General features: G+C 66.8%; 2 protein-coding genes and 1 long non-coding RNA gene across 6 annotated transcripts; 2 read left to right on the top strand and 1 right to left on the bottom strand.

The window, feature by feature from the left end:
- The first annotated feature begins 95 nt into the window (after positions 1-95).
- C8G (complement C8 gamma chain) lies at positions 96-1564 on the top strand. The gene is made up of 7 exons (XM_027966104.3): positions 96-320; positions 405-541; positions 645-715; positions 782-889; positions 1115-1216; positions 1303-1341; positions 1422-1564. Exons 1-7 carry the CDS (start codon positions 183-185, stop codon positions 1433-1435), a joined length of 609 nt encoding a protein of 202 aa, XP_027821905.2. The 5' UTR covers positions 96-182; the 3' UTR covers positions 1436-1564.
- A 5345-nt stretch (positions 1565-6909) lies between these two features.
- On the top strand, positions 6910-10557 carry LCN12 (lipocalin 12). 4 transcript variants are annotated; one of them, XM_042245388.2, is made up of 6 exons: positions 6910-7142; positions 7620-7756; positions 9004-9083; positions 9170-9286; positions 9396-9497; positions 10424-10557. In XM_042245388.2, the coding sequence occupies exons 2-6, from the start codon at positions 7749-7751 to the stop codon at positions 10450-10452; spliced, it is 336 nt and encodes a 111-aa protein (XP_042101322.1). In that variant the 5' UTR covers positions 6910-7142; positions 7620-7748; the 3' UTR covers positions 10453-10557. The 4 variants fall into 4 exon arrangements, with proteins under 4 accessions (XP_042101322.1, XP_042101319.1, XP_042101320.1 ...); XM_042245385.2 differs by lacking the exon at positions 6910-7142 and adding an exon at positions 7164-7316; XM_042245386.2 differs by lacking the exon at positions 6910-7142 and adding an exon at positions 7164-7316 and having other exon boundaries at positions 9170-9273; positions 10424-10435.
- LOC132659540 (uncharacterized) lies at positions 7516-9063 on the bottom strand. The gene is made up of 2 exons (XR_009600068.1): positions 8563-9063; positions 7516-8268 (listed from the first exon to the last, which is right to left on the bottom strand). It is a non-coding gene; the product is annotated as an uncharacterized LOC132659540 (long non-coding RNA).
- Positions 10558-15577: the final 5020 nt, after the last annotated feature.

Here is a 15577-nt window from a genome sequence, read left to right as displayed (position 1 = left end):
AGGTCAGATGTCCGGGGTGAGGCTGAGTTCACCGGGAGCCTGAGTGGGGGGTTGTCTGGCCCAGGGCAGGGGTTTCTGGCTGCGGGAGCGTGGGCAGACTTCCTGGGCGGGGCTGCTGGGCAGCAGCGGACAGCGGACTCCGACCCGGGACGTAGCCGTCCTGCCCTGTCCCTGCCATCGCCATGCTAACCCCCAGGATTGCAGCCCTCTTGACTCTGCTCCTGGCCAGCAGCTCCCTGGGTCAGCGGGCACGGAGACCCCCGCGGCCCCCATCCCCTATCAGCACCATCCAGCCCAAGGCCAACTTTGACGCCCAGCAGGTAGAGCTGGGCCGAGGTGGGGCAGGGGCCCACCCGGCTCTGACGCCCCCATCCCTGCATGCCCTCACCCGGCCTCCTCCCTAGTTCGCAGGGACCTGGCTCCTGGTGGCCGTGGCCTCCCCGTGTCGCCACCTGCAGGAGCAGGGCCATCGGGCTGAGGCCACCACTCTGCACGCGGTTCCTCAGGGCTCAGCCATGACCGTCAGCACCTTCCGAAAGCTGTGAGTCCCAGCGAGGACCCCTGAGCCCACCTCAGCTGCGGCCTCACCCGGGTCGGGGTGCCCCAGCATGCTGGGCATCCTCCCAAGCCGGCCGTGCCCCCAGGGATGGAATCTGCTGGGCAGTGCGGCAGCTGTACGGAGACACGGGACGCCCGGGGCGCTTCCTGCTCCAAGGTGAGGCGGTGGCTGCTGGGGGCGGGCACAGCGCTGACATGGGGCTGACCCACCGGCTCCCCACAGCCCGGGGCGCCCGCGGGCCGGTGGACGTGGTCGTCGGGGACACGGACTACCGCGGCTTCGCCGTCTTGTACCTGGAGCAGGCGCGGCAGCTGTCAGTGAAGCTGTACGGTACGTCCCGGGGGCCTGGATCTGCCTGCCCGCAGGGCTGTTGGGTGGGCTGTTGGGTGGGCTGGGTGGGCCCTCTCCTCCCTCCTCCCTGCCCCTGCCCTCCGGCCCAAATGTGGGGCCAGAACGGGACGGGGCAGTGGGGGAGCAGGGGCGGATTGCAGCCCCCAGAGCGCCCTGCAGGCCCCGCCCCCTGGGTGCCCAGGAGCCCTTGTGTCCCGCACACAGTCCGCTCGCTGCCCGTGGGCGACTCCTTCCTGAGTGCGTTTGAGCAGCGGGTCCAGGGAGCCAACCTGACCGAGGACCACACCCTGTTTTTCCCCAAGTACGGTGAGTGTCCCTCCCTGCCCGTGTCCCCCCGGCTCGCCGCCCGCCCCCTACCCCTGGCTGCCCCTGACCCCTGGCCTGGCCCCCAGGTTTCTGCGAGGCTGCGGACCAGTTCCACACCCTGGACGGTGAGCGGGCAGCTCCATCGGGCAGCGTGGGGGGGAGGTGCCCAGGGCCCCCTCCCGGCTGAGACGCGTCTGTGCTGCAGAAGTGCGGAGGTGAGGCGGGCGGCTGCCCTGTGCAAGGAAGGAGCCGGCCTGGAGCTAGACCTGCCACCCCTCATCCACCGCCCCCCAGAAGCTGCCCCTCCCCCGGGAGCTCCGTGGGCTCTCATTAAACGCTGCAGCCTCAGCTGCTGCCTCTTCCTTTCCACGACGGAACCCCGCCGGGGCGTCTGCCCACCTGTTCTGCTTCCCTGATGGGCTGGAGGGCGGGGGCCCACCTCCTGGTGCCGAGCCCTCCCCAGGGTGGTGGGGGAGGGGAACGGCTCCTGGCCATGGCCTAGGGCACCTGGCACCCTGCCCTCGGACCCCAGTGTCCCCTGCTCTGACCCCCGAGCTGTGTTGGCACCTGTCTCTCCTGCTCCCTGGCTCTGAGCAGGCCTACCCCGTGACCCCACTGGGCCGTCCTGCTGGTCAGACACCCCGGCCTTCTCCAGAGCCCTCCCTGCAGGGCTCCTGCTTGCCTCCTCCTGAGATCCCTCCTGGGAGGCAGGGCCCAGAGCCCCAGGGACCCGTGGCTGAGGCAGAAAGGGCCCCTGGGAGGCTGCGTGGCCCTCACGGCCGCTCTAGGGGTGGACCAGGCCAGCAGGGCACAGGACTGCCCCCAGGGGCGAGTCCGTGCGTGGCGGCGAGCAGCAGGCACCCCTGGGGGAGACCACATGGGTGGGCCGGCAGGGGGCCCAGAGTGCCCGGGAGAGGGGCTCAGGACAGATGGGGTGGCCCCCAGGAGCCCACACCCAGGGTCTGCCCAAGGTTACCAGCCGCGAGGGACCACGAGATGGTGTCTGGCCTGTAGGGGAGAACTTTCCAGAAGGTGGGAGCCCTGAGGTCTGGGGACGCCCCCCAGCCTCTGCCTGGAGGGGCTCCTCCGTGCGACCACAGGCTGTTGGCAGAAGGTCAAGTGTGGGGACGGGGCCTCTCCCAGCGCCCTCCACACATGTGGGTCCCGGTCAAGCTTCCTGGGACCCTCACCCGTGTCCCTGACAGCGGAGAGGACACCAAAGAAAAAACCCGTGGTGCGGACCCCCGAGAAGCAGAGACGGAAGGGCAGGAGCTCTGATGGGGCCTCTGCCCCACCCCTGCCAGGCCTACTGGTGGCGGGGGGCACCAGCTCCGGGCCCACCAGTGAGAGCTTGCCCCCTGGCCCATCCTGTGAAGCCGAGGAGGATGTGGGCCAGTTCCAGCTGCCCCAGGCCCGCCCGCCCGCGCTCTGATGGGCCCCCAGACCCCCGCCCACCCCCACAGGAGGCTGGCCTTCTTCCCCGCACAGCACCCCATGGCAGGTGAGAGCTTGGCCTATGTGATGGCTGCTAGTCGTCCCCGGGGCATTGAAGACAGCTGTGCCTGACACACACTGCCCAGCCTACCCCGTCCCACTGTGCCCCCCATGAGGAGGAGGGGCAGTCCCCCTCAAGAGGACTTGGGGAGGCTTGAGGGTAAACGGCAACCCCCAGGCTGGGGCCAGGCCGGGGCAGGAGGTCAGGGAGTGGGCCTCAGCTTGGCCAAAGCCGCCTAGTCCAGGGAGGCTCTGTCTGCCCAGTGCCCGCTGTGTGCCAGGCCCCTGCCCCTGGAGGCCGAAGTCCAGGGCCTGCCACACCCCGACACTGGAGAAGTAGAGTGGGCGCAGCGAGGTGGACGCCCGCCCCGCCTCCCCACCTGGGCTGCAGGGAGGCCAGGCGCCCTGGGTGAGCTGCAGGCCACGAACAGGAGGGACCTCCATCTGGTCCCTGGAGAGCAGTGTCGGAGACCCCTGGGCCCACCTCCGCGTGCCCACCTCCCTCCTCCCCCTGCGGATCCGTCCAGACCTGGGCAGGGGGTGCGGTTGCTGGGAGGAGCCCACAGCCTGCAGGGCCCAGTGTCCACAGTAGGCAGGGACCATGTCCCTTGGTGCTAGACTCCCAGCTGGGCAGGCAGATGGGGCTGGCGGGAACGGGAAAGGCAACGACCCTGCCAAGCTGGGCACCCCGTCACCCGGGCTGCAGCTCCGAGCTGGCAGTGCCCAGAGGCCCCCGCAGGCCTGGCTGCACGTGCCCAGGCAGGAAGGAGGGTCTCTGCCCTGAGTGTGGGCGGCTGCGGGCAGGAGGCCAGGCTCCCTAGAGCCTCCTCGGGCTTCTGGGGAAGGAAGGGTGCTTCCAGCAGGGCTGGGGGTCCGGGGGCTGCGCCAGGACCTCTCGAGGGCAGCCCAGCCCAGCCCCAGCTGTTACACGGAGCTGAGAGCCGGGGACACCGGAGCGAGCGCTGCAGCCACACTGTATTTTGTTTTCACTGAAACGTGTGATGAGCTCTGGCTACGCTTGCAAGGTAGAGCAGCTGTACTTCTGGCTGAGTCATCTTTAGGCGCGCTCAGTCGTGCCCGACTTTTTACGACCCCATGGACCGCGGCACACCAGGCTTCCCTGTCCACCATCTCCCGGAGCTTGCTCCAGCTCATGGCCTTCGAGTCCGTGACGCCCTCCAGCCATTTCCTCCTCTGTCGCCCCCTTCTCCTCTAAAGTTTAAAAAACTAGGGACTTTCCTGGTGCTCCGGTGGCTAAGACTGCTCCCAACGCAGGAGGCCCAGGTTCGATTCCGGGTCGGAGGACCAGATCCCACACGCTGAAACTAAAGATCCCTCGTGCCTCAGTGAAAATTGAAGATCCTGGCGGCCACGAGACCCAGCACAGCCAAATACGCTTTTTAAAGAACTGTTTTCAGAATCCAGTTGCGACAGTCGCTCTAGACAAGTCGTTTTTACGCGCACCCTCGGTCACGTCCGACTGCGGACACGTGCGACCCCACGGACTGCAGCCCTCCAGGCTCCTCTGCCCCTGGTGTTTCCCAGGCAGGAGTGGTGGAGTGGGTTGCCACTTCCTTCTTCAGGGGCCTTCTCGACCAAGGGGTCAGATCCACGTGTGCAACGGCAGGTGGAGTCTTCACCGCCGCGGCACCTGGGGAGCCCTGAGTCGTTTTGTGTAAAGGTGTTTATCGATTATGGTTGAGCTTTGCCTTTTAATCGTAAGAGTTGGCTTTTTATCGGGCTTCCCGGGGGTGGTAAAGAACCTGCGGCTCAGGCCTGGGGTGGGGGAGGATCCCCCGGAGCAGGGCATGGCAACACACCCCAGCACTCTTGCCCGGAGAATCTTATCAGGAAGAGAAACCTTGAAAAACTTAGGGAACTTTGACTGGCAGTCTTGGTCAGGGAGCCTGGAAGGGCCACACATGCCTGACTCAGACCCCCCAGCCCCACAGGGATGAGGCTGCCGCGCCCCAGCCTCCAGTGCCTCATTCCCACAGAGGATGCAGCGCCAGCGGGCGCTCTGCGTTTTCTGGCCACGCAGCTGGCGGGAGTTCCCAGACCAGGGACTGAACCCGGGCCGTGGCAGTGAAAGCCGGGAATTCGAACCACTGGGCCACCAGGGCACGCCCTGTGCTCGGTGCTTCCTGGTGGACACCTGCTGCCCCTGCCCCTGAGGAGCTCCGGTGGACGGCGGGCCAGGCCCCTGCGTGTGGGGAGAGGGCCACGTGTCCCCCAGCTTGTGAGAGGGCTTCAGGGGGGCTCACTCACCCTTCCCACTCCCCTGCAGCAGTGCTCCTACTCTGCTGTGTCTACACGTGGAGGAGGCCGCCCTGCCTGCAGCGGGGACAGAGCCTGCGGGGGGGACAGGGCCTGGAGGGGACAGGGCCTGCGGGGGGACAGGGCCTGCGGGGGGGACAGGGCCTGCGGGGTCAGGCAGGGCCTGGAGGGGACAGGCCCTGTTGGGGGACAGGGCCTGCGGGGTCAGGCAGGGCCTGGAGGGGACAGAGCCTGCAGTGGGGGGACAGGGCCTGCGGGGGGGACAGGGCCTGCAGCGGGGACAGAGCCTGCAGTGGGGGGACAGGGCCTGCGGGGGGGACAGGGCCTGCAGCGGGGACAGAGCCTGCAGTGGGGGGACAGGGCCTGCGGGGGGGACAGGGCCTGCGGGGGGGACAGAGCCTGGGGGGACAGAGCCTGGGGGGAACAGGGCCTGCAGGGTCAGGCAGGGCCTGGAGGGGACAGGCCCTGTTGGGGGACAGGGCCTGCGGGGGGCAGGCAGGGCCTGGAGGGGGACAGGGCCTGCAGTGGGGGGACAGGGCCTGTGGGGGGGACAGGGCCTGCGGGGTCAGGCAGGGCCTGGAGGGGACAGAGCCTGCAGTGGGGGGACAGGGCCTGCGGGGTCAGGCAGGGCCTGGAGGGGACAGGCCCTGTTGGGGGACAGGGCCTGCAGGGGACAGGGCCTGCGGGGGGGACAGAGCCTGGCTGGGGGACAGGGCCTGCAGGGGGCGGGCAGGGCCTGGAAGGGACAGAGCCTGCAGTGGGGGGACAGGGCCTGCAGGGGGCAGGCAGGGCCTGGATGGGACAGGCCCTGTCGAGGGACAGGGCCTGGAGGGGACAGAGCCTGGGGCGGACAGGGCCTCGGGGGGACAGGGCCTGCAGTGGGGATAGAGCCTGTGGTAGGGGGACAGGGCTGGGGGGCGCCGGGGGGAGCCCTGGGCCTGGGGCTCCACTCAGGCCTGGGTTGGGGGTGGAGGCCCCGCCTGGCCTCCGCCGCTGCAGGAGCTGACCACGGAAGGCCCGATGGTCACACAGCACTTGGGGGGCGGGCTGTCCCATTCTGACACGCTGCTGACCGCCGCCCCGTCCCCCCAGAGGGCCCCGTTGGCCGGGCAGCGGTGGCAGGATGGCTGGGCCTGGCGCAGCAGAGCGCCCCCAGCCCGGGAGGCCAGGCGCTGCCTTGGCCGGGTTTAGGGTCCGGTGGGGTCAGGGGCGTAGGGTAGGAGCTTTCAGAGGGGCTGGGGCTGCCCCCCGGCTTAGGCGGAGCATGATGGGTCCTTTGGGAGGTTGACCACCAGGTCACTGAGGCCAGAGTCCCTGAGCAGAAGACCTGTGCTAACTGGCCAGGCCCAGGGAGGTCAAGGCAGGGCCCCCAGATCCCCCGCCCTACCCCATCTAGCTGGGAGGAAGGACCCAACCAGGGCCAGGCCCTTCCCAGAGGAGAGGAGGCGGCCTGGGACTGAGCCAAGGCCTGAAGCCTCGGGCCCGGAGGCCAAGGGTGGGCAGAGGTGGCCCAGGGCGAGCTCGGGGATCGAGTACAGGTCCTTCCCATGTCTGACGGAGCCCAGCACCCAGTGCCCAGTTCTGTCCTCCCTCAGGGGTGTCTGAGGCCACCCATGCCCTCCACAGCTGCCCTCCAGCCCCCAGGACCAGGGTGTGGGGCCGCCCCCCACCGCCGCCGGCCTTCCCTGCCCCCTCCTCCCCTGCCCGCCTCCCGGGCGGTGACCCAGGTCCCCCCAGCCCTGTTCTGGCCCCGCTTTGGCCTCAGGGCTGTGGAGCCTCCTGCTACCCTGCCTGTTCCAGAGTGAGAACACCCTGGCCTTGACCCCGACCCCTGGGCTCCCGCCTGGAACAGAGCATTCTGTCCTCTGCCTGGTGCAGCTGGGCCAGTGTGGGGAGGCCCCCGGAGGAGGCAAGGGGCGGCCGAGCCCGGGAGGCTGGCTCAGGGGCCTCCCTGGGAGGGTTGGACCCAGTGGGCACCCCACCTACCCCATTGGCTTCCCACGCTGTCCAGGCTGTGACCCAGATGCCCCCATCTCTGGTGGGCAGGGCCTGATTGGGCCCCGCCCCTGGAGCCCACCCCCAGCCTGGTTCTGAGGAGGACGTCGTGGGGTCACACCCCTAGGGAGGGGCGCCCGCCCAGCCGGCAGATAAAGAGGTGGGTGAGCCTGGGGTCAGCAGCATCGGTGGCGCGTCCCGCCCCGTCCCTGCTGGGATGGGCCTGTGGGTGGCTCTGTGGGTGCTTCTGTACCTGCCGAGAGCCCTCCAGGGCCAGAACCCACACTCCCGGGCAGCCCCCACCTCCGTTCTGCACAGTTTCGAGGACAGCAAGGTCAGGGCCGGGAAGGGACGGGAGGTGCCCGCCAGGCCCGGGTGCGGGGAGTCAGCCAAGCCAGCTCTCTGGGCACCCCTGCCATGGAGACCCCTGGCCTCCAGCAGCAGAGAACCCTAGACTCCCCCGTAGTCCCCACCTCTCCCTGCGGAGTTGTGGGGAATGTCTCAGTCCCCCTGCACAGAGAGGCCCCCGGGCCAGCGTCACAGTCCCTGCTGGGCCTGGGCTCTCTCGGGCTCCTGCGGGCATGAACGAACACCGGGAGCCGTTGCCCGGCCCCTGCCTACCCCCAGCCCCTTGCAGTTCCAGGGGGAGTGGTTTGTCCTCGGCCTGGCAGGCAACACCCACACGGTAGCAGACAGGTCCCTGCTGAGCCCTTTCACCGCGACGTTCACGCTAAACAAAAACAACCGCTTAGAAGTGGCATACGCCATGTTCCGGTGAGTGAGGGGCTGGGGCCCAGACCCTCAGAGGCCGATGCTTCCGTGGCAGCTCCGCCGAGGGCTCCGGCCGCACTCTCCCAGGGCCTTCCTCCTAACTTGATGTCCAGCACGAGCTGCTAACAACCTCACCCGGGTCTGGGGGGCCGTCTTCAAAAGAGGGGTGGCATAGACTAGATCACAGACTCAGGAGAGCCCAAGGCTGGTGGATGCCAGGTTCCACGGGATCCAGGATCTCAAGACACTGTGATCAGAGGCTCCTCACCCCCCTCCCTCTCCTCCTCTCAGCTCTGCCTGCCCTAGACTTCCATTCAGGCAGGTTCTCCCCTCACAGGGATAACATGGTGGCTTACACTGACCTCCTCAGGACCAAAATTCCAGAACAGAAGAAACATCCAGGCCGGCCTGGCCATGGTGTCTGGTCGGCTCTTCTTGAGTCCTGCATTCCCCTGGACCTGTTGCTGTGTTGTCCAGGGCGACAGGCACTGTGGTGGACCGGCCGGGGTGACTGGCTGGGGAGAAGTGGGGAGGCTTGATGGACAGCCCTGGGGTCCCCTGGGGGTGCACAGCCCCGCTGGAGGTGGGGAAGCCACAAGGCTTCCTTACCCGGGCAGCTCCTCCAGCAGGTCCCGTGGCCTTCCTCGCCCACCCACCCACCCAGAGATCTCTTTTGCTTGGGGCCCTTGGATCCCGGCATGAGACAGGAAGCCCGGAGGCCAGCACCGGGGCACACAGCATTCCCCCTGCCCCGGCTCTGTGCAGGCCCAGCCACGCCAGACCCCAGCGGGGAGTCTCCAAATCCTTACCCGCTCCCGATCCCTCCGGGGGCTGGGACCCAGTGCAAACGCCACCTCCGGAAGCCTCCGCTGTTGCTGTCAGTCGAGTGCGTTTGCCTGGCAGGGTCAGGGCACCAGGTCCTGCCTCCCAGCTCAAGTCCAGGGCCCACCCAGAGCTCTCCCAGGCACGTCACGGCCCAGAAACACCGTCCCTCGAGCGTGCGCCTCGGGTGCATTTCAGGTCTGATTCCAGGCCGAGGAATGGTCAACGGATGGTCCAGACCGAGGTCACAGATGGGTGGGCCACACGGCATCAGAGCTCCCAGGGCTGAGGTCCCCCTCCACAGGGCAAAGCCCCAGGTCTGCGTAGGGCTCGTGAGTGGGCCCTCCCGGTGGGTCCACCTGGGGGCAGCCCCTGGGAAAGGCCTGGCCAGGTTCTGGAACCTTCTTCCTGCCTGTTCCCCTCCCCAGGGGCCAGCGCTGTATCACCTGGTCGTACGAGCTTATTTCTCAGTCCCAGCCTGGGGTGTTCTCAGTGGATCACAGTGGAGGTGAGGGGCCGGGGGGGGGGGGGGGGGGGGAGGAGGGGGCAGCCTGTGGGTGCTGGTGGGGAGGCCTGACGAGGCTGCACCCCCAGAGCCCGGGGCGGACCCTGAGGAGATCCACGTGTACGACACAGACTACGCATCCTTCGCCCTCCTGCTCTCCAGGAAGCAGTCGGGCCTGCAGTGGGTCCTCAGGGTCAGCCTGCTGTGTGAGCCCCTCGCCCCAGCGCGGCCGGTCAGGGTGGGCGGGGGGCGGGGAGGCCAGCCTGTGCTCCCCCACCTCGTGGCTGAAGCCAGGCCGTGCTCCTCGGCCCCCAGGCAGAATATGGGCCATTCAGACTCAGTTGCTGGACAAGTTCGTCTGCCTGGTCCGAGCTCAAGGCCTCTCGGACGACAACATCATCTTCCCGGACCTGACAGGTGGGCTTCTGCTCCGGCTGGGGTCTGCCCGGGGCCTCGGAGCCCTGTGGGGCCCTGCGGGAGCCCGGCCCACACTTGGGGCCCAAGTGTAGGGTCCCAGCTACCCCAGGGTTCAGCCTGAGTGTGTACCGGGGGTCTCACTGCTCCTTGGTCTCCTCCCCACCTGGGTCCCCTTCCCCGGGGCCACCCCCTCCCCCAGGGTCTCCCTTCCCCCAGGTCACCCCTCTACACCCAGGTCACCCCCTCCCATCTGGGTCCCCCTTCCCCGGGTCACCCCTCTCCCCCAGGTCCCCCTCCGCCAGGTCACCCCTTCCCACCCCGGTCCCCCTCCCCCAGGCCCCCCCTCCCCTGCCAGGTGCCCCTCCCATCACCCCTGAGTTTCCTGCCTCTGCCCTTACACGTGATAGCCACATGCTTGAACATATACCACTTACACACGCACGCATGCATACACACGTGCACAGGGAGGATGCCCTCAGGTACACACTCACTCACAAGCACGTGCACGCCCACCGCACACCCACCATGCCTGGCCACGGGGGTCTGCAATGAGTCTGGCCCCATGGGCACTCCCCCCCAGGAGGTCAGGCTGGCGGCAGGGCAGCCCTCGAGGTGCCTTGGCCCCCACCCCAGCCCCTGCCCCGTCCCTCCCACCTGCCTCTTCCCCTTTCCCTCCTGAAAGCGACTGTGCGCGTGTGCGTGTGTGCGTGCACGTGAGTGCGCGTGTGTGCACGTGTGTCAGGGTTTGCTGTGTGTACATGTGTGCACGTGTGTGTGCACGTGTGTTCCCGTATGTCGGCGTGTCCGTGTGTGTGCGTGTGTGTCAGGGTGTGCGTGTGTGCGTGCGTCCGTGTCTGCCTCAGCTTCCCTCCCAGCTCTGCCCCGGCCCCTCCGGCCTCTATCCCGAGGCTCTGTCTCTCCATCAGACTGGCCAGTCCTGCCTGACAACTGCTGAAAGATGACGTCACCCCACCACCACCCCCCCCCCGCCAAACCCGGCCTCACTGCCCCGCTCTCCCCGCCTCCACTCCCAGCATGAAATAAACGCGCTGTGCTGGGGCCTAGGAGTGTGAGCGACCGTGACCTTGGGGCAGGTGGGGAGGCACCCGGGTGGGGGCTGCTTTCGGAGCACCCGTGTCCAGCCCCTGCCCACCAGGGGCGTGCGCACGAGGGCGTGAGTGTGTCTGTATGTCCTTGTGGGCGGTACTGGGTGGTTCCCAGGACAAGGCCCCTCATCCTCCAGCTCCTTGCTGGGGGCCCTCAAAGGCCCCTCTCTGCCCCCAGAAGGCCCGGAGGACTGGACACAGAGGCCCCAGGCTGGGGAAGGGGAGCTGGGCCTCCTGCCGCTGAGGGTGCGGGGACAGGGACACTGCGGGACAGAGACCTGCCAGCCGGGACACCAACCCCAGTCTGAGCACCAGGGCACCGCCCCTTCCTGAGTCTCCTCCCGGTGTGCCCCAGGATCTACCCGCCCAGGAGGTGTAGTGTGCGCCCAGGGCCAGGGTGGAACTTGCCCCAGGAGAGGGCAAGAGGCATCCAGAGAGACCCCTGCTGTGCCTGACCTTGGCCTCCAGGCGCATCTACCCTCAGGAGAACTCCGGGTGGGGCTGGTTTAAAACTCCTCTGAAAGCAGCCCTTCCAGCATCCCTGGGCGGTGGAGCCTGGTCCCACAGACATGTCCACCGAGCAGGGTGTCGCAGAAACCAGGCAGGTTCTGGGACGGAAGCCCTCCTTGATGACCCAGATCGACCCTGTAATAGACCCCAGGGGCCCAGCGTGTGACGGCCTCCTGTGGTCACGGTTTGATATCTCTGTGTGCATCTGGCTCTCCAACAGCTCAGGCTGTCCAGACACAAGCCTGCTCTGCCTGCCGCTGTGTCCCAGACCCCGAAAGGCAGCGGACACAGAGGAGGCAGTGAAGACCTGCCTGCTGGGGCAGGGGGCGGGCCCTGAGCGGATGGATGGATGGAGGGAGGGGGGGTGAGCAGAGGGCTCAAGGTGTGCAGGTGGGTGGCTGGTGGGAGGACGAGTGGAGAAGGTGGGCATGAGGGTGGCTGTGTTTCTGACCGAGGGCTTGTGGTTGTGGGGTGCATCCTTCCTGAGTGAAGATGGGCCTCTCCTCTGTGGACTGGCCACCGGGTGGTGGTTCACAGGCTGGACCCTCCGCCGTGGTCTCTTCTCTGCCCCGCCGTGTTCCTTCCTCTGTCCTTCCCCTGCTGACCCATGGTGTTCTCCGTGGACAGGGGCCATCCTTAGAGGCAAGTCTAAGCCCTCGCCAGCCTGGGGCGCGGGCCAGGCAGGGAACAGCAGTTGGGTGGGGTACGGACCCCAGGCGCAGGCAGAGAGGAGGGGCCCCGCTCGGCCCCCAGCCTTCTTCTTAACCCTGCACAGCCCTGTTGAGGGGCAAGGGGTGCTCTTGGTGCCTCTGCACAGATGAGGAAACTGAGGTTCAAGGATGCTGCCCGACCCCTTGGCAGAGTCACCAGACCTCTGGCCACCCGCACGCCCCTCCTGTCTGGTCAGTGGGGTGGGACTGAGGTTCACTGTCAGCTGGCCTGGAAGCACTGCGAGGGTTGAGGGTGGATAGGCGCTCTGGTCCTGAGGGGACTGAGCCGGGGTTGGGCAGAGACGGATGCTGGAAGGATGTGGTCTGGCCTGCAGCTGCCCCGCTGATCTCCGTGGGAAGACAGAAAAAAATAAAATAAGTCACTTCAGTCGTGTCCGACTCTGAGAGACCCCATAGACGGCAGCCCACCAGGCTCCATCCCTGAGATTCTCCAGGCAAGAACACTGGAGTGGGCTGCCATTTCCTTCTCCAGTGCATAAAAGTGAAAAGTGAAAGTGAAGTCGCTCAGTCGTGTCCGACTCCTAGCGACCCCATGGACTGCAGCCCACCAGGCTCCTCTATCCATGGGATTTTCCAGGCAAGAGAACTGGAGTGGGGTGCCATCGCCTTCTCTGATATTTAAAGTCTGCTGCTGCTGCTACTAAGTCGCTTCAGTCGTGTCTGACTCTGCCCCAGAGACGGCAGCCCACCAGGCTCCCCCGTCCCTGGGATTCTCCAGGCAAGAACACTGGAGTGGGTTGCCATTTCCTTCTCTGCGGGAAGACAGAAGGGCTTGTTTAACCGTCTGAAGAGCAGTTTCTGACTCTGAGCTGCCAGGCCCCGCCCACGAGTGACCGGCAGCGCTGGGAGCCTTCGGGGTGTCCCGCAGCCCCGCCCTTCGGCCTGCCCCTCCCCTCCCCGCTCTGGCCCCGCCCTTGCCCCGCCCTCCAGTCTGGCCCCGCCCCCATGCCCCGCCCATCGGTGACCGGCGCGCAGGGAGCCTGCAGGGTGTCCCCAGTCCCGCCCCTTCATGGCCCCGCCCCTCCCTGGCCCCGCCCTCCGGCCCGGCCCTGTCCTCCAGGCTGGGTCTCTGCCTGTCCCCATGGGAGGGTGTGGGGCAATGGCCCCGCCTGGCAGACCCAGATGGCTTGCTTTTGGCTAAAGTTGATGCGTAGCTGCGCAGGGTCACTGCAGCTGCCCACCCCCTACCCCCGCTGGCCCGAGTGTTCCCACGGGTGTCCTACTGGCCGTCTGTCCAGGTCACGCCCTTGGCCCATGCCACCTGCCGCCTCTCTCTGAGGCTGGCTGGACGTCCCTCCCTGGGACGGCTCTGGGTGGCTCAGTTACCAGCCTGTCCCCAGGACGGGTCAGTGTCACCTGGAACCCCACCTCTGCCCTCTGACAAGCAGAAACCCTGTAAAGTCGAAAGCAGGGGCCTGTCCCTGGATGCAGACTCACTGGCACCTGAGCCTTTAGAGGCATGAAGACGTCAGAAGGCCCCAGCCCCCTGGGGGGCTCAGCCCTGCGGTTCTCTCAACCAAGCCCCCTTGCAGGCAGGGCAGTGTGGTGGCCGCCTGCCATCAGGACCAGACATGGGCGAGGGCCCAGACCAGGCCCCAATCCCGGTCGTGGGTTTCTAATCCTGCTGGCTGGGTGGACACATGGGCCCAGCTGAGCTGTGGCCGTGACCTTGGTGGGGGTGTAGAGTCCGGGAACCCGACGGTCAGTGCAGCTCTGTTTCCTCCCAGGTCTGGGGCCCCCGAGGGCGGAGACATGACTGGGAGGATGGAGCTGCGTCTGGGTATGGGTGGCCGCAGTGACTGCCCCGGCGCAGGAGAGACCACCCCAGCCCCTGGGGGACCATTTCAGGGAGAGCAGCCCCCACCAGGGAGAGAGGGCCCTTGAGGCCTCAGGACCCTTTGAGGGTCCTCAGGACCCCCCATGTCTGCGACTGGGCTTGCTGGGTCTGACCATGTGATGGGGGACAGGGCAGGGCAGCTAGAGGGACAGCTGCACGCCTGTGGGACTGGGGAGAGGGCACAGGGCTCCTGCCACTGCAGGGCCGGTGGGTGTGGAGAGGGCGGGACTACGGGCGGCTGACCCCCATCCCCTTCCCTGGTGAGGAAGCCGCAGTTCCCCGCTGTGGTGGGGGAGGGTCGGGGCGATGCTGAAACACGGCCTCCACCTCCTTGGCCTTGCCCAGGCCTCCGCACACGCGTCACACGCATACCACACACACACACACACACACAGCACATGCAGGCACACACATGCCCCCTGCACACGTGCCCACACGGCTCTTGTTCCTGGTAACTTGGGGGCACTAGCTGTGAGGTCTGAGGCCCGCGGCAGGCCCACACAGGGCCAGCCCAGCGCCTGCCACCCAGGAAGGGACACACAAGATCCCAGCCTTGGAAATGCCGGAGGAGGTCAGGGGAGGAGGTACCAGCCGCTGAGCAGGCGATCAAGGCTCTCACACCTCCTGCCCCGGGGTGTGCGCTCTGCTCTCCATGCCCACACGCTTCTGGGACGCAGCCTAGAGAGAGCATCAGGTGGTTGGACCACCGGGCTGCACACCTGCCGGTGTGCGGCCAGGCCTCAGGCGAGCCTTCGGATTCAGTGGCGGGTGTGGAGAGCAGCTCGTCTTTGCGGCCCAAGACACGCCTTGTGAGGACGATCCCACGCTCGTGAAAGCTGCCAACCTGGATGGCCCTCCCTGTCCACGTTCGGGGCTAGGTCCAGCCTCAGCAGGAGAGCCCCAGGGGCTGTGAACCTGCCCCGCAAAGTTCAGCCACAAAAAAGAAGGGCCTGACACGCGCTGCACCAGCGTGAACCCCGAGGACACTGAGTAAAAAGGCCAGACACAAAAGGCCACAGAGCGTGTGGTTCCGTTTACATGAAGCGTCCAGAATAAGCAGACCCACAGACAGACAGTGGAGCGGTGGTTGCTGGGGGCTGGGGCGGAGGGGTTAGGGAACCCTAAGTAGCTTCAGAGTGGGGGCTGGAATCCAGGAAGACCAAGGCGTGCTTGGGGCGGGGGAGCTTCTGGCTCCGCCTGGACCTCCTGGGGGCACATCGCTAACAGCCGGTCATTTAATTGCCTGCTTGATGCAGCCTCCCCAGACCCCGCCTGTGAGGCCGGAGCGCTCCGCTCCGTGAGTGCGCAGAGGGGCCGGCAAGGCCGTGCACCCTGGCCGTCGGCCGATTCCACCCTGTACCTTCAGGATACATTTCAAATAGCAAGTGAACTGTGGGCCTGCTTGTGTGGGCTGCCCCAGCTGGTACTGAGCCGAGGAAGGGGTCACGGGAGCCCCTGATTATAGCTGGTGAGGTGGTGGCATCCGATGCGAGGGGACAGCCCTGTGGGATGGAGTCCTTGGTCTGTGGGGTCTGCACATACGCCAGGGGGTTAGTGTCAAAATCAAACTGTGGGACCCCCAGCTGGTGCCGAGAACCAGAGAACTGGCTGGGGTGGAAACCGCCACGCTTGCTGTCAGAGTGCTGTCTGTAAAAGTGGCTCAGAGCTGCGTGCTCGGAATGAGGCTGCTGCGTCACAGGGATCCCATGTCTAGAGTTAATAGACGCTGCCCACAAACACGTACATGTGTGCACATACACATACATACACACGTGTGCATACAGGAAAACCCACGCATGTATGCACACGACTACACTCACACACACACATATATTGCTGTTTAGGCGCCCAGTCGTGTTGACTCTTTGTGACCCCATGGAAAAAACAGGTGGGAAA

The sequence above is a fragment of the Ovis aries genome, chromosome 3, assembly GCF_016772045.2.
Source record: "Ovis aries strain OAR_USU_Benz2616 breed Rambouillet chromosome 3, ARS-UI_Ramb_v3.0, whole genome shotgun sequence".
Taxonomy (NCBI): domain Eukaryota; kingdom Metazoa; phylum Chordata; class Mammalia; order Artiodactyla; family Bovidae; genus Ovis; species Ovis aries.
The sequence above is the reverse complement of the archived record's forward strand: the minus strand, read 5'-3'. Positions and strand labels throughout refer to the sequence as shown.